The 18,644-nt window shown below is 38.1% G+C and overlaps 1 protein-coding gene across 2 annotated transcripts in view; it reads right to left on the minus strand.

Annotated features, from left to right (window-relative positions):
- The window catches only part of Atad1 (ATPase family AAA domain containing 1), a 38,140-nt gene extending 19,753 nt beyond the window's left edge, over positions 1-18,387 (minus strand). The window contains exons 1-6 of one of the 2 annotated variants that reach the window (XM_050159204.1): positions 18,234-18,333; positions 16,122-16,213; positions 13,227-13,401; positions 8,095-8,193; positions 4,941-5,061; positions 1,258-1,458 (exon numbers count right to left, since the gene is read on the minus strand). In XM_050159204.1, the coding sequence (XP_050015161.1) occupies positions 1,258-1,458; positions 4,941-5,061; positions 8,095-8,193; positions 13,227-13,388 (583 nt within the window). In that variant the 5' untranslated portion in view covers positions 13,389-13,401; positions 16,122-16,213; positions 18,234-18,333. Of the gene's footprint in view, positions 1-1,257; positions 1,459-4,940; positions 5,062-8,094; positions 8,194-13,226; positions 13,402-16,121; positions 16,214-18,233 lie in introns of both variants that reach the window. The other variant, XM_050159213.1, reaches the window with a different exon arrangement.
- Positions 18,388-18,644: the final 257 nt, after the last annotated feature.

The following is an 18,644-nucleotide window of genomic DNA, read 5'->3' on the forward strand; positions in this document are numbered from 1 at the left end:
AGGGAGGGAGGGAGGGAGGGAGGGAGGGAGGGAGGGAGGAAGGGAAAAAATTTCTTTTTTCCTTCTCCATGTTGTTTTGTTTTGTGACAGGTCTCCCGTAGACCAGGCTGGCACTAAACTCACTATGTAATAGATACAAATGACCTTCACTTTTTAATCCTCTTGACTCTATTTCCAGAATGCTACTAGAATCACAAGTGTGGGCCACAAGCCCAGTTTATGCTTATGATGTTGGGACTGAACTCCAAGCTTATGTACAAAATAGGCAAGCATTCTACCAAATTAACTTCATTCTCAACCACTGGCCTGGAATTTTTGATTCTTTTATAATCTCCAGTGCTGGGATTGCAGGCATACACCTCAACCACTCTCAGATTGGTGTAACACTTTCAAGAACAAGCAACCCCAAAATTAAAGGATGTTCAGCTTCTAGATATTTATCATGGATAATCATATGCATGAGAAAACATTCATAGAAGTGTATGTCTACAACATGTGTACTATATGGAGAAAAGACATTTAGCAATCAAATAAGGGAGTAAATGAGTTTATGGTCCACTTCACAACATGGAAATTATACACAGAATATTAGAATATATATTTTGAGGCTAGCAAGATGGCTCAGAGGTAAAGGCTATGACTGCACAAACGTGGTGACCTGAGTTTGATCTTCCAGTCCTATGTAAATGTGGAAGAACCAACTCTACCATACTGTCTTCTGACCTCTGTATGTGTGCAATGCCATCCTCACCCATCCAAATTGTTTAAAAAGAACAAATCTTGGAGCTAGAAGATCGCTCAGTGGTTAAGAGCAATTGACTGCTCTTTCAGAGGTCTTGAGTTCAATTCCCAGCAACCACACGATAGCTTACAACCATCTGTATGGTTGTATGAAAACAAAGCACTCATACACATAAAATACATGAATAAATAAATCTTTAAAAAAAAAAAAACAAATCATGGGCTTCTGGAGAGATGGCTCAGAGGTTAAGAGCACTGGCTGCTCTTCCAGAGGTCCTGAGTTCAATTCCCAGCAACCACATAGTGGCTCACAACCATCTGTAATGAGATCTGATGCCCTCTTCTGGCCTGTGGGCAAACATGCAAGCAAACACTATGTACATAATAAATAAATCTTTAAAAAAATAAAAACCAAATCTTCTGGTTTACCGTGGATGCAGATAAATACTAAAATTAAATCTGGCTCTCATAGTGCCTCTAAAATGACTTAAGACACTCACATAGAAAGCAGCATACCTATTTCATCTATGAATATGATGGAAGGCTGTAGCTTTATGGCAAGGGAGAAAACAGCAGCAGCCAGTTTCTGAGATTCTCCGTACCACTTATCAGTCAGTGTTGAAGGCTGAAGGTTAATAAATCGACAGCCTGCTTCTTTGGCTGTAGCTTTGGCAATTAACGTTTTCCCACAGCCTGGAGGTCCATACAGAAGAACACCTGGAAATCAACAATATTTCATTATTACCCTTAAGAAAATAAGAGGTTTTCTTTAGTTTACAAGGTAATAAATATAGTACTAATTTCACACACAAAAAAAAGGTCTCACTACTCAATTTCTCTATTAAACTTTTTTAAGAGTAGAAAAGGTATTAGAAAGAACGGATTGTGCTTGAGTTCAGTGTCAGAAAGGATAGGTATTTGGAGATTACAGCATCATAGCACTCTTTCTCTCATGCAAAGGTCCACGTCAAGATCCTAAAAACTATTATCTTGAAGTACAAGCTCATACTTGTCATTAGCTGACCAATAAACCATCTAGTGCCTTCCACTTTCACCAGAAGAGAGCACCACCACATCCTGATAATGACCTCTAGGAAACGGCAACTTCCACACAGACTGTGGTAAACACATTTATCCATTATCAAAGACTTGTGTCTTCGTAAAAAGGACATCAGTCTTTTCCAAGATAATCAATCATCTTCTCTAAAAAGGCATTATCAGTAGTATCATCCTAATTTCCAAAGAATAAAACTATGTTATCCTCTATAATCTTTAATTGACAGCAATCTGACCCTAAATACAAAATAGGGTGGTTAATATTTTAACATATTAAAAGATCTTAACAGGTTAAGTAAAAGCTTAAAAAGGCAATCATTACTGTTTCTCACTTAAAATGAAGTAGCTATTACTGAAGCATCACTAATATTATAATCCTAGCTATAAATTATCCAAGACAGATTTGGAATTATAATCGAGTCTTAAATATTTAATTTAAAGCTCATTTTTTCTCATACAATAATACTTTTAAATGCTATTTATAGATGGTATGTGATAGAATAAACTGGAAGGTTTTTGGAAATATCCAATATTGAGTCAAAACATAACAAAAGTAAATTCAAAGTAAGCCGGGCAGTGATGGTATATACCTTTTATCTCAGTACTTAGGAGGTAGAGGCAGGTGGATCTCTGAATTGGAGGCCAACATGATCTACAGAATGAGTTCCAGGGCAGCTAGGGCTACACAGAAACCCGTCTCAAACACCTCCCCGCAAACACACAAAGAAAAAAAAAAGAATTTATTTTCAAAAACTTAACCATTTTTTTCCCACTTAAAAATAATGCTCAGCCGGGCAGTGGTGGCACACGCCTTTAATCCCAGCACTCGGGAGGCAGAGGCAGGCGGATCTCTGTGAGTTCAAGACCAGCCTGGTCTACAAGAGCTAGTTCCAGGACAGGAACCAAAACCACAGAGAAACCCTGTCTCGAAAAACAAAAACAAAAATAAATAAATAAATAAACAAATAAACTGCCTGCTGATAATAGCTTTAAAAAAAAATAATAATGCTCAAACTTTTCCTTAAGTATACATAGATTTTTCCCACTGGTTTTCATTTTTTAAGACTAAAGTTGGAATATCTACCAACCCAAGTTTAACCATTTTAAACTAAGCTATCAAAAAGCCTATTTAAAAATTTTAAATCTTTAAGCTTTGTCATCAGTGATTGTTAATATTTTCAAGCAATCTCTTCCTTTTAAAGGTCTTGCTATGCACACACGTAGCACAAGCTGGTCTCATATTCACCTTCTAGAGTCCTGAAACTTCAGGCACGACATATCACCATGCCTGGTTCTTTGTAATTTTTAATTAAGTCATGTAGGTGCTTAAAATATCTACTAACACTGTTTTGTGGGGTAACCACATAAAACAGTAGAGACTAGTAATGTAATGTCATTTCATTTAAAGCTGAAAATACATTTAGGATTACATTTTAATGTGGAATGCAAATCTAACTAGCAGCAAGCTTTTTGACATAAAAGCCCCTATATTTTATACACTTCCAGCTACACCATCACTTCACAAATATACACAGTACTTTTAAGAATCTGACTTGCTTCAAAGCATTCATTTATCACTTTGAAATTTTTACCCCTGTGGTATAGCTGTATAATCCTTAGCAGATTAAAGTTTTCCAATTATTTCTCATCATGGATTACAATTAGTATTCTTAATACGCAGCTACTAATGTCTAAGGATTAAGTGTGTAATAAAAGCTTAAGAGTCATAATCCTCTGGTAGATGGAGCTATGACAAGGGCATGTGAGATGTCAATGTCTTATTTCATGACCAGGGTCCTAAGTCTTACAGTATTATAGTCTTATAGTATTGGGGAGCTATCACTGGAATTATCCATTACATGCCTTACTCTCCATTCCTGTATGGATGCTATTTCACAAAACTCAAATGGTCTCCTCAACTGGCAGTGAATCTCACAAGGCCATTCAAAGTAGTGCTTCTCCACTCTTTGCTCAAGTAGCCCCCACGGTATTGACTATATGAGTTCTGTACGCTAATGAGACATTGTGCAAACTTTTCAGATTTCCCAAACTAATATGATACCTCCAAAAAAGATGCAACAAATCAAAAGATGTTTTGTTTTATAAAAGCTTAAAAATTCATACCCCTTTCTGAAGATTAATCTCTGTGCCTTTCCCCCCTAAACAGCCTCTTTCTCTGATGCTGGGATTATAGGCATGTATTACCACATCTAGCTAAACTTACATAGGATCAGCTAAGATGGCCTTTTTTTAATGAAGACTTTTGCATGGTTAAATGTTACAAGCAACTAAAGGATTTAGGTTAAGGAATAACATGTACAAACAAACAAATCCAAATTTAAGATATCCTTCAGTAGTGACAAATATATTACCTTATTAGTGGCTAACTTAAATTTCTGCTTTAGTTTTTCTGATTGTGTCTAGCTCTGTAGCCCAGTCTAGCCTTGACTTCAAAATTCTCCTGTCTCAACCTCCTAAGTGCTGTAAGAACAAGCATGAGTCACCACGTTCAACTCAACTTTTCTTTCTGAACGTTATCTTGAATTATTTGAATTACCTTTAACAAAGCTTAAGTATAATTAAAGTTTGCATGAATAAAAATAGAAGGATCTGAAGATGTAGTCAGATGCATTCCCAACTCCTTAAGTGATGCAGTTCCCAAAGTGAAACTACAAATGAAGACACTGCCTCAGAGTATTTAATCTCAATATAAAGGCCAGTATTTCCAGCTCATCTTGCAAATGCTATAAGAAGCACTATCATCTAAAAACAGATCACTAAAAGGAAAAAATAAAATCACTAGAATTGTGAACCAACAAGATGCTGGCTTTGCTTGAAAACAAAACCAAAAGAAAATTTTGATTTTTGAAATTTTTTTTAGATTTAATTTCTCAAATTTCAATTTACTTACATGTAGTAGACAAGCATTTCAAATAAAGGAATTATTATACACTTATATTATACAAAGTAGAATTCACCAAAATTCTAGAAGTGAAAGAATGAGTGAATATTTTTAAATTCTTTATAAAAGATCTCAGCATTTTACTAAGAATCTGATTTCATGGAAAACATTCCCTTAAGACAAAAATTCACAATGATTTCTAGCTTCTTAATGCTTAGGCAAATACATATACTAACCATACCTTTTGGAGGCTGCAGAAGCCTGGAATTCTCAAACAAATGCTTCTTTTTGATAGGTAAGATGACTGTGTCTTTCAGATCCGTAATGACATCATCTAAACCTGCTATATCACTCCAAGTAACCTGGCAAAAGTCAACGTTAAAGTCAATGTGAATTTCACAACTTATATACATGTGAGCACACACACGCCCCTCCACACACACACATGCCTCCCAATGGCAAAGTATTTTATAATTTAATAATACATGAGAATAAAAAGCTAAAGCTGTAGATAAAAATGAATAAAAAAAACTTTTCACAGAAGTAAACTCTATGATGCTGAAAGAATTTAGTAATTTCTTATTACTGAAAAAAACACAAGGTTGGGAGCATTACTGAAGAGTAGGAGACCTTGCCTAGAATACAAGAAACTATTCCAGCAATTCCAACAATTACGATTCCAGCAACAGGAAAACAAAAAGCACACACATGCAAAACCTGTAAGGATTGAAAAGGTAAACTCATTCCACTCATGAAAAAGAAACACTCTGATATTTAAAAAAAAAACAAAAAAAAAACAAAAAAAAAAAACTGAGAACAGCCAGGCAATGGTGATCACACCTTTAATCTCAGAACTCAGGAGAGAGAGGTCAGCCTGGTATATGTAAGTGAGCTCCAGGACAGCTGGGACCGTACATGTCTCGAAACACCCTCCACCCCAAAAGAAAGAGGCCGAAGAACAAACTTAAAATAATTTAGCACTGCCTACCAGGAAAGAATTCACTGTGAATGTAATTGTAATTACACTCATTGTGAAATAAGACAGGAGTTAGTTTTAGAAATAAGATGTATACCCACCAAATTGAATTTGCAGTTTTTATTATGAAAAGTACAACGGTAGAGCTGGGGAAGATGACAAGAAAAAAAATACTTGCCCTACAAGCATGAGAACAGGAATTCAAGTCCCTAGAATCCACATAAAGGCAGGTGGCATAGTAGCCACCTGTAATCCTAGCAGTTAGGAGGCAGAGGCTTCTGGGGAAAAGCTGGCTAGACAGATGTAGTCTGGATCTAGCAAAATACCCTTGTCTCAATAAGTAAAGCAGAAAGTGATTAAAGCCACCTGATGTCAAGCTGTATACACATCCATGTATACACACATACCTTTATATTCACATTCGCATACACATGCAAAGACTTATATGCACACGAACTCACACCATATATGCACACATACAACAAATAAGTAAACAAAACTGTCAAAAATAGGAAGAATCTTAGTAAGTCATAAGTAGGTGTACATGTATTTTTGAAATAGTATAGAAAAATCTTCTAAGTCATTAATCCCAGCACTTAGGAAGCAGAAGCAGGTAGATCTCTGAGTCTGATTGAGTTCCAGGTCAGTCAAGTTCTACACAGAGAAACCCTGTCTTGAGGGGGAAAAGGGGAAGGAAGAAGAAAAATGAAAAATCTTAAAATCTTCTATACTTTTAAAAATAAATGGGGGTGGGGGAGATACGCTGCAGAGATGGCTCAGATGTTTAGAGCACTGGCTAATCTTAAAGGGGACCCAGGTTTGAGTCCCAAAACCCACATGGCAGTTCACAGCTGTGTGTAACTCCAGTTCCAGGGGATCTGACGCCTTCTGGCCTCTACAAGCACTAGGGAAGCAAGCGACTTACAGAAATACATGCAAGGAAAACACTAATGCACATGAAAAAATACATAAAAATGTAAAACTCAAATAAATTATACGGAGGTCTTGGATTATAGGTGTGGTTAGAACTCTTACTAACATTTGTGAGGCTCTAAGCACCGCCCACACACACACACAAAAAGGGAAAAGTCAACCTAGCTCTCACTCTAGCTAGCGCAGTAAGTGATCAAGTCAGAGGCAATACTTTACAATGTATTTACTCTCTTTAAACTTGGGACAGGGGGACAAATCAGTAGAACAATATGGAGAGTGATAGTTGTAATCAAAACAAAACACTATTAGTACATCCTTGTTCTGAAAAAGATACAATTGCTCCCTCTCCCCACAAAATATTGATACTGTAAATTCCTAAATAAAAATAAAGTAGGGGCTTAGTTCTAGGGTATGAATATATCTCTGCATATACATATATTAAAAGACAGTTTTTTTTATTTTCTAGACTTAGAGATGCAGCCATCATTATTTCATTCTATATCTATACCAACATAGCATTAATATGTTAGATAAGAACATTTTGTATATATGTTGCTATATTTATACAGTAACCTGGAATTTATAATTATAGTAATCTGATCCTCAAAAAATTTACCAAGTAGGTAAAGAAATACTATTATCTATTGTCTTTGAGGACAACACATGAGGGATCTGAAACAAGAAATCATCTGCAGAGGCCCTGAGCTCTTGGAACCTGGTGTTCAGGATCCTATGTTGTTTACCATCTAAAAAAAAAAAGGGGGGAGGAATCTAAACTAAACTACAATATAAGACCACATGATTAAAGACGTCTCATATACTACACTCGTTTCATTAAACCTTGTGTGCAGAGTTAACACAGCAGGCTTGAGACAGTATCCTTAACAAGATGATCCTTGGCTACTACCGGGAAACTTGTATTTGGGGAAATTTTTTTTATCATTCCTTGATAAAAACAGCTCAGTGCTCCCAAACTGCATGAACAATATGGTTTATGGGGAATACCTCTTTTCCTTGTAGGAGTACAGAATTTTGATACACATATGGAAAAGGAGTCTATATGAACAGACCCCAATAAAAACACAGGGTTATGTCTCCAGTAACCTTTCTGGTGGTGACACAGCACATGTAGCCACAGCTTAATACAATAACGGACATGGTCTTGTGTTAGCACTGGAAAACACTCTTAGAAAAGTGGGCCTGGCTTTCTCCAGGCTCGGTTCCACTCCTTTTGGCTATTGGTGCTCTGTCTTTCTCTATCGCATGCATGAATCACATCTCTGTGTGCAACATGCTGAGTTGCTCTTGACCCCTCTTAGGCACTCACTGAAATTAGTCATGTTCTTCCAGGTCTTTGACACAGGCTGCCAAACCACAAAAAAAAAAAAAAAAAAAAAAAAAAAAAAAAAAAAAAAAAAAAAAAAAAAAAAAAAAAANAAAAAAAAAAACAAAGTAAGAGTAAACAAATAAGATTAAAGTTACATACATGCATATTAAGAGGGTCCACTAGATGAGCAGCAATACTCATTTCATATTCAGAAAGCTTCACATTTTTCACACCAATTTGCTTCATCAGTTTTTCTGCCTAGAAAAAAAAAACAAGCAAACTTTGATTTGATATTTAGACACTGACACTTTAAAACAGTTAAGAATTATGAACAGCAATGAACAGAAAACATAATACTTTCCAGAGATACTCTAGACCCCTTGTGAATTTTGGATTCAAAAAAACCAAAAACTAAAAACTGAGGGTCCACTCTACTGAAATCAACAAAATTCAACTAGCTTTTGAGAAATGAAAGCTGGACAGGCATGGGTAAAAAGACTCTCAGAACTTGGGAGGTTGAGGATTGGGAGCTGGGTACAATAATGTCTGTAAACTCGTATATCAGGCAGATGGGCCTAAGAGCATCCTCTGCTACCAAGCAAGTTCAAGATCATCCTGGGCTACACGAGACCAGTCTCAAAAGGGGTGTGTGTGTGTGTGTGTGTGTGTGTGTGTGTGAGAGAGAGAGAGAGAGAGAGAGAGAGAGAGAGAGAGAGAGAGAGAGAGAGAGAAAGAGAGACATATGATTGAGAGATCAGTTCAATCTCTCTTGGCTCCCAAAAGACCTCAGAGTAGTTGATTTTCTTTCCCAGTAGGAGTATGGTGGTTACAGGTAAGTTGTCGATATAAAAGTCCAATGAATTAATACCAAACAACAGACAACTGAACTTATTTCTTTAAGCTAATAAAGTACCTAAAATGGATATCCAACTTCCTTGAACTTATCGAGGTTCAAACCCATGTGTTTGAACATATGTACTTTAATTTTTTTAAGATTTATTTTATGTATGAATGTTCTATCTGCATGTGTGACTTTATGCTAGAAGAGAGCATCAGATCCCACGTTAGACGGTTATGAGCCACTGGGTTGGTTGCTGAGATTTGAACTCAGGACCTCTAGAAGAACAGCATGATCTTAACCGCTGAGTCATTGCTCCAGCTCCATATTATGTACTTTTAAATTGTTTAGAGATGCTGTCCTTTTAACAACAAAGATCCGAGCAACTAATGACAATAAAAATATCTTAAAATAATATACAAGTATAATCGTGAAGAAAGGTAAAATAGCTTGAAATAGTTCTAGCAATGCCAAATTTTCAATTAAAACAATGGTGAACATTTTCTGATTGTACTAAACATGCCAAAACACAGTAAATGGATGAACTCAGAATGATCTCAGAGGTATGATTTATCATGATGATAAACCAAGGCATGATGGCAAGAACAAGTGGGAGCTTACATATTAATACACAAAGCAGTGAAGCACCTCCTCCAACAAGGACACACTTCTTAATCCTTCCCTAACCAATGGGGACCCAGTATTCAAACATGTGAGTATATGGAGGCCATTCTCATTCAAATCACCACCTCAATGGTAGCTGACAGGTAGAATATCTACATTCCCATTCAAATCACCACTCTTTTTGTTTTGCTTGTTTTCTTGAGACAGGGTTTCTCTGTGCAGCCCTGAGTGTCCTGGAGCTCACTCTGTAGACCAGGCTGACCTCAAACTCAAGAGTCCACTTGCTTCTGCCTCCCAACTGCTGGGATTAAGGGTGTACACCACTACCACCCAAATTTCTTATTCTAGCTCTTTGCCAGGACTTCTGTATAAAAGTTCTTGTTTCTAGGCTCTCCTACTTCCAATTCTTCTTACACACTACTCTAAGGTGAATCATCCTAAAAAGAACTGCATTGCATATTATCTAGCAATTCGAACATATTTAATATAGTTAAAGGTTTATCATTGCCTATACACATGTCTTTAACTGGTCAATAGCGTTATTTGCAGAGTTAGCCAGGAATATATGGAGGAAAGTAGAGGGAATGAAGAAAAGCCATAGCCCTTAGTCAAGCAAATTCCATCATGCTTTTCACTGTGATATTGTTACTATGGTAACAGAATAATCCTAGAAGCAAAATGCATGGCTTCCTTTCAGTTGATGATGGACTTCTAAAATGCTCTGGATTTTGCTTAAAGCTTTAATTCACTCACCAAAAAAGAGAGGGAATGAAGAAAAAAGATTACAGCTATGCTCCCTGAATGTATACAGTCTTTACCTTCCCCTGTAGGTCCCACTACAGCCAACTACATAAAGTCTCTCCTCCAACCTAACTAGACTCCTCGGTATTTCTTCTCTGGTCCTGTCAGTCCTATCTGCCTTAGGACTGGGTTCATGTTCTTTCTATTTAACCTTTTCCTTGCCTAGCCTGTGACCAAGCTCTCTATGAAGTCATACTCAGTCACCTAAATCACTGATGTCCCTTTCTCTAAAAATCAGTGTGTTTTCACTGATCACTACACAACTAACATGAACTGCTTATACTATACTACAACTGATATTATCAGAGACAAGTATATTTTGTTTTTTATGTTATTTACACTAACATAGCAGTTATTATAATATATATACATATATATATATATATATATATATAAAATCTAACAGTAGTTCTGGGGAATCTGCCACACTCTTCTAACTACCATAGAAACCTATATTCATGTAATATCCACTTACACAAATAAAAATAAATCTTCAAAAACATATAATGAAATGAAAACCCTGTTACCAGAAAATGCTAAAATGATAAAAATTTACCAAATCCTGACCTGAGAGTTACACTGATTTCCATGATTTGAGTGTATGTGAGGGAGAGGAGGGATGGGGAAGAGTTACACTGTTACATTAAGGTACACAATCAAATTAATTTTTTTTTTCAAATTAATTTGGCAACATAGCACCCAAGCATATTGGCACATAGCTTTAATATCAGCATTTGGGAAGAAGAAGGATCTCTATGAGTTCCAGGCCAGCATGGTTTACACAGTGAGTTCCAGATCAAACAGGCTATATGTCTTGAAAAAATTCAAACAACAAAACAACCCCTATATTGTACCCAAAAGAAGATTCTCACAAGAGCTCAACTATACTGGCTCCTTAATTTCAAACTTTAAGTATTAAAAACAGGAAGGAAGGAATAAAGAAAGAAATCATGCAATTTTCAGGCAAATGAATACAGCTTTAAAAAAACCATCCTGAGATATCCCAAACCCAGAAAGACAAATATAATATAATCACTTATATGTGGACATTAGCTATTAAGTCAATGATAAATAAGCTATAAACCATAGAACCACAGAGGTTAGGTAAAGAGTAAAGGACTGGTGGAACAGATAGATCTCCCTAAAATCAGGAAATAGACTAGATAGTGATGATGGATTTGGAGTGACAGCTAAAATTAAGGGTCATCTAAGGGACAGTATTAAAACCTAGTACAGTAGAAACCTACTAAAATATATATATATGAAAGTGATCTAAATGAAATCACCAAATAATGGGAGAGGGAATAATTGGGAAATCACCCAATTAAACATCTCTTGCTACAAATGAAGCTTCCAATATCAGGATTGGGTTACATCTAACAGAGTAGTTGGCCAAAGGGGTCCCAGGGAATCCCTAAACCCACGCTGTTGCCAAGACTACAGGTTGTTCTCCACAAACTGACAGAAAAGCTCCATTGCTGAAGACAAAGCTTACATAACTCATTGACCATGGAGAGGTCAGGCTGGTGACTACACAGAGCCTTCATCTCTACATTCTAGCGTCTCTGGTACAGGAAGGTATTCAGCATCTACCAAATGTAGAACATAAACACCAACCCTGCCAAAACCATGATCTACAATACTATCCTCTATGCAAGATATTCTGGCCCCTAAAGCTAGGGTAATAGTGGCAAAAATCTTGTGGAAGTAACCAATATCTGATTTGACCTAAGGCTCACTCCATAAGATGGAAGTCACACTGAACACTGCTGGGGGCTTGGGTGACCAAGAACTTGATACTAGGTAGCCCAGGGACTTAAACTAAAAATAAATACTACTGTTCTTCAAAAACAAACAAAGACACCTTACAATAAAGTGACTCCTAACAACACACTGCTTTGTTCCTGCAGCAGATGGGAACAAATACAAAGACCCACAGACAGACTTTATGCAGAGACTTGAATGCTCAGCCCTAAATGGGTGTCTCCAACAAAACCCTCCCCTCAGGGATCAGAAAACCCCGTGGAAGAGACAGAGGACACTAAGAAAACTAAATCAGCAGTTCTCAACGTTCCTAATGCTGAGTATTGTTATCAATTGTGATGTAAATATCTGATATGCAGGATTTCTGATAAGCGACCCCTGTGAGAGTCATTTGCACTTGGGTTGCAACCCATAGATTGAGAACTGCTGCTCTAAAGCCACAAGATAACAACTTGTACGAACTCAGAGATTGAGGCCTGCACAGGTCAGCACCAGGTCCTCTGCATAAATATTATTATAGCTTCCAGTTTAACGTTTTTATGGGATTCCTGAGTGTGTGAACAAGTTGGTCTCTAATTCTTGTGTCTTCTCTTGGACTCTTTTCCTTCTGTTTGTTTTGTCCAATTTCAGTGTGTTAGTTTTTGTTTTATATCCTATTTTATTTTATTGTGATCCCTTGGAAGCCTGTTGGTTTTCTAATGAAAGAGAAAGGGAGAGGATCCAGATAGGAGAAAAGGTGGGGAGGAATTGGCAGTAGAGAGAGGGAAAACTGTAATCAGGGGCTGGAGAGATGGCTCAGTGGTTAAGAGCATTCCCTGCTCTTCCAAAGGTCCTGAGTTCAATTCCCAGCAACCACATGGTGGCTCACAACCATCTGTAATGATGTCTGGTGTCCTCTTCTAGCCGGCAGGCATACACGCAAACAAAATACTGTAAACATAATAAATAAATAATTATTATAAATAAATAAATAAATAAAATAAAAAAACTGTAATCAGGATTTATTATGTGAGGGAAAAAAAACTACTTTCAATAAAAGGAGAGAAGAAAAAAGCAATGCAGACAAAAACAAAACAAACCCCTATATTTTCATTCATCACATTTCTTTTTGATGTTTACTTACAGAGTAAAAAAGACTTTTAGAATTAATATTAAAAAGATATATTAATGAATTTTTAGACAAGTTTTATATTTATAATCTTAGCTTGGGTAAAAATATTTGCTAACAGGAGACATGGCCTTCATACCCTACTATCAACTGTACCTGTTTCTGTGCTTCTACTTTCTGCTTTCTAGTTGGGTCGATTGCATCTACCATCCATTTGATAGTAAAGTATGTTACTGCACCAAATATTGTTAAACGGAAAATTAAACCAACAACTTCGTTCCGACTCAATGGACGAGAAAAGGCTTCAGCATGTACCATCTTGACCGTAAACCTTAAAAGAGAGAGAGAGAAAAGTCACTAGGAAATAACAATATTTGTTAAAATTGGGAGAGAAAGTAGATTGAACTAAATAAAAAAAACTAACTTCTGGTCAAAATAAAACATTGCTTTTTGTTTAAGTGTCTTATTTGGAGGAGAATCATCTTTTTAAATGTTAAGTAAACAAACACATTAAAAGCTTCTCTTGGAAACTATAGTAGATTAGATACAGGTTTAGTTGGAGGACGAATACTTTTTTACAAGTACAGTGGAACTCTAGCATGATAGCACACACCTTTAAAGCCAGCACTCAGGAGGCAGAGGCAGAGCTCTGTGAGTTCGGTGCTAGCCTGGTCTACAACATCAAATTCCAGGACAGTCAGAACTACACAGAGAAACCGTCTCAAGAAAAAAAAAGTATAGTGAATTATATTACTCTTAGCTATTAGATGTTTCAGAGAACCTGGAAAACAATGATTTTAATATTAATCCAACTGCAGAAAAGGAGGCTAACAAGAGTTTTACTATTACAAGACTATAAATTTATTCTATTATGTGCCGGGCAGTAGTGGTGCACGCCTTTAACCCCAGAGGCAGGCGGATCTCTGTGAGTTCGAGGCCAGCCTGGTCTACAGAGTTAGTTCCAGGACAGGCTCCAAAGCTATAGAGAAACCCTGTTTCGAAAACAAACAAACAAACAAAAAATTCTATATTATGCATAACAAATACCAAGTCGTTTTTTTGAGAGTGAAATCTAACTACAAACTGACTCATTTGTCTCACATACTTATGTTTAAGGATTTTAAAACCTGTTCAGATCTAAATATGCATTGTTTTTATTTTTGTTTCTTGAGACAGAGTTTGTCTGTGTAGCCCAGGCTGTCCTGGAACTAGCTCTGTAAACCAGGCTGGCCTCAAACTCACATGGCTAAACATGCAGTTTCTTAATTAATAAGTGGCATTAAATTCTTTGAGTAATTCTTTGCTTCCAACAACAAAGTAAATATGAAGCAAGAACTTTCAAAAATTTTAAACCAAGAAAATTAGAGTATGGTTGTCTGGGGATTCAGCCTAACAAGTGAAAGATCCTGGGTTTGGTCTTCAGCATAGGGAACAGGAGTTACAGTATTTGCTGGGGAAAAATGCAAACTGTTGTGGGATACTTATACGCTGTGAAGATGTATTGCTGTTATTAGTGTAACAAAAAGTCAAACAGCCAATAAGTAGGCAGGATAGGCAGAACTTGCAGGAGAGGACTGAAAGAGGAAAAAGAGACTAAAACGGAATGGGACATACAGAATTAAGGAGAGGTAAAAAGTCACATAACAGAATGCAGATGAATAGAAACAGGTTAATTTAAGTTGGGTCAAATCTAAGCTAAAGGCCAAGCTTTCATAATAAATAAGTCTCCATGTAGTTATTTGTGAGCTGGCGGGACAAGAAAGTCCAACTACAGCAAACTGTACCTTTGGCAAGTGGTTAATACCTAGAATATATAAAGCATTAAAAAACTTAAAAACACAAATACCCAATCACTAAATGATAGCCTAATGAGTTGACTAGCCGGTTCTCAAAGGAGTAAATACCAATGAACAATAAATTTTTTTGTTTGTTTGTTTGCTTGTTTTTTTTTTTTCGAGACAGGGTTTCTCTGTGGCTTTGGAGCCTGTCCTGGAACTAGCTCTGTAGACCAGGCTGGTCTCGAACTCACAGAGATCTGCCTGCCTCTGCCTCCCGAGTGCTGGGATTAGAGGCGTGCGCCACCATCGCCTGGCTAACAATAAATATTTTAAAGTGCTCAACATTTTTAGCCACCGAAATGCAAATGAAAACCGCCTTGACATTCCATCACACCCCCATCAGAATGGCTAACGTCAAAAAAACAACAAACATTAGTGAGTATGTGCGGAAGCAGGCATCAGATCTAGACAGTACTAGCGGGTATGAGAGTTGCTGCAACCCCTACAAAAATCGGTATGGAGATAACTACACCACACATCCAAAGAATTATAAGTACACCAGCAGATACTTGCACAGTCATGCTTTTTGCTAAACCACTCACAATAGCCAAGATATAAAATTAGCCTAGATGTTCATCAACAGAAGAATGGATAGAAAGTATGGGGTTTTAGGGAGCTAGGAAGAAGAACCAATTACATTTTCACGAAAATTAATGGAAACTGGAGGGTCACATTAGGAAGGATGAGAACCGCTGGTCTAAAGGGAAGGGCGAAGCAGGGAGCAAGAGAGGATAATGGACTGACTATATGCGACATGAAAACAAAAGGAAGATCTGGGTATGGCGCATGCATGTAATCCCTGTACTTAGAAGACTGAAGCAGACTGCCATGAGTTAGAGGCCTGTCAGGAGGACAGACTGAGCTGTAGGACAGTTTGGACTACAGTGAGATCCTGTCTCCATAAACAATAGGTTACACAGAAGACCCATCACAGCTGGGCAGCGGTAGTACATCCCTTTAATTCCAGCATTTGGAAAGCAGAGACAGGTGAATCTTTGTGAGTTTGAGGCCAGGACAGCCAGAGCTGTTACAAAAAAAACCCTGTCTCAAATAAAAAAAGAAAAAAAAAAAAAAGCCTTATCACAAACAAAAGAATACAGCCACAAACAAGGGAAGGGAGGTGATGAGACTACTTTTAAATATGGTACAACTCTGAGCAACTACAGCAATCAAGGTTCACAGCAGGAATTCACTCCAGTGTCAAAGGCAGTACCTTCACAAAATAAGTTTAGCAGGTAGGACGTGACTATCACATTAGGAGATAGGATATCGGGGTCCAATAATGTCATTAAGCCTTGACAAGTGCTGAAAGAGGGGAGAAAAAAAATACACATACATATTAACTCAGTAGAAATAAATGAACCAGAATCTAGACTGCTAATTGGGTATTGCAAAGACTATTCTTTATGTTCCTTCTAGCACTAAAACACTTTTCTTACTATTGCTAAGTGAAAATGCTTCTCATTGGCTTCCTCTGGAGTAGCTCTTATATTTGTTTATAGTTGTCAAGTAAAGAAAATCCTTCTTATTCTTTCAATCATCCAACAGCATTTTTCTAAAGCATTCCAAGTCAGTGTTCACATTCCTGTTATTACATTAAAATCACAATAATTATTTAAACAAGTAACTGAAAGCCCTCATTTTGGATAAAGAAACTTTGGCCTAGGATGGTAAGTAGTTCATTCAATAAGAAAGTACCCACTACACTTAATACATAATAATGGTGAATATAGAATTACTCAAAAATAACAGTCCAGCAATATTAATTACTAAAGAAAAAAATGGAACTAACTTAGCCACCAAATTATAATTGTATCATGTAACAAATCTCAGTACAGAAGTATCCACACATTAGTACAGCTTTCAAAAATACAACACACAACAATCAACTTCTCAAAGGACTTGAAATTTGTACTTTCTTTGTCTTTATCCCAATAAAGCTGCAAACGCAATTGATAATAGTCCAACAGATGGGATAAGAACTTTGTGAACTTAATCTGTGAAGTCATGATATTCCAAAACAGTTTTGTTTTTTAGAAGTTTTGGTCAGAGCTGGGTACAATGGCAAAAGCCTGGGAATCTCAGCACTCAGGCTATAAGAAGATTTAAGGTTCAAGGCTAACCTGGGCTGCATAGGGTTCAAGAATAACCTAAGCTACACAAAATACCCCTGCCCCCAAAATAAATAAATAAGTAAATAAATAAATAAATAAATGGAAGTTTAAATTGGCATGTTGAAATTGCCATCTACTGGGTAGTCGCTGAATTACAAAGGTAAATCGGGGATATGGGCTATTTCCTAAGCACATTTTCTTAAAGTCATCAAGACAGTAACAATTTTTAATCCTACCAGAAAACAGCCAAGAGACAATTCTTCCTACTCCAATATTAACGATGAATTAAGGCAGACTAAAGACTACTGTATGTCTACCTTCTTAAATGACTTCAAAATCTTGAAATGAAACTGAAATGTCCTGGCAAAATAAGGTCATTACAGTTCCTTATCATTACAAAAGTGTGGACACTAAACCTTGCAAACGTAGAGAACGCATTTCAATTTTGCATAAGCACTAATTTTAGCAAAAAGATTCACATTGCTGTATACAACCAAGAAACACCACAAACCCGGTATGATTATTATCTTTAGACAAATACAATTTTAAACCGTTTCATTTTAAACTCTCGTTTCAGCGTGGCTGCCGTATCTCTGAGCAACTTACTAACGCTTATTATACTGCAGTTATTTTCTTCCTAAGTCACTGCAGTATTCTACGAATGATCTCAAAGTCCTGGTTCTGTCACTATCAAGGCCCTACGGATGCAGCCAGTGACAATGAATGCCTGCCAGGCTCCGCGTAGAGGACAGGTCATTGTGAACATTATTAGCATCTTCGGTGAAAGCGTGGCCAGCCCTGAAGAAACACCTCCCCCTTTGCACAAAGAGGGAGGTGCAGGACCGGCACGAGCGGACCGGTTCTTTCCAGCCGCCTTCCCACAAGCCCAGTCCTGAGGTCGCCCAGAGAGCCCCCAATCCTCCAGTGACCAGGCCGCCTACAGGAGATGTCCTTGCGAGCGGCCCAAGTCTCCCGCCAGCGCCGAGACCTGAGGGCTCGAGCCGGGCCGGGCGCCAAGGCGAGGCCCGGGACGCCCTTGGAGGTTAATCCGTTGGATCGGGCTGGGCCGGGGCGGCACTCAAGTGTGACGGGTGGTGGGGGGGGGGACGGGTGACTGCTGGGCTGGGCTCCCCAAGTGAGCGCCGGGCCCTCGGGGACCCGGAGGGATGGGGGACGCACCTGGCCCGGCCCCGCGGGAACCCGCTACTCACCCAGAGGCAGGACCAGAGGCGATAGGAGCCCCAGCCCGGCCTCGCACAGGAAAGAAATGCGGCCTGGGAGAGAACGCTTCCGGCCGGAGCCCCGCCCCCCCGCACGGAGCATGCGCAATTCTTGCCGAGCGCTGCAGGCTAAGTCCTTCATGTACCTTAGTACCTGCTGTGCTGATAGGTACAGAAAGGCGGATGGGGTGTACCTGACGCTTCCAAAAAGCTCTGAGTTCAGCTTCAGCTACTCAGAAACTGAACTGGGGAAGACGCTTGACACATGAAATTCCTGTGCTGCTCTGGAGCTGCATGCAATCCTGACAGAGGAGCCTTTTACAGAAGGCAAAGAGGTGCCTCCCTGGTTTGTTCCCTGGTTTGATAAACTTCCACTGCCCTCTGCAAGGCCTCATGCTGCTG

This window comes from Alexandromys fortis, unplaced genomic scaffold (assembly GCF_014885135.2).
Source record: "Alexandromys fortis isolate MF-2015 unplaced genomic scaffold, M_Fortis_MF-2015_v1.1 scaffold_10, whole genome shotgun sequence".
NCBI classification, from domain to species: Eukaryota; Metazoa; Chordata; class Mammalia; order Rodentia; family Cricetidae; genus Alexandromys; species Alexandromys fortis.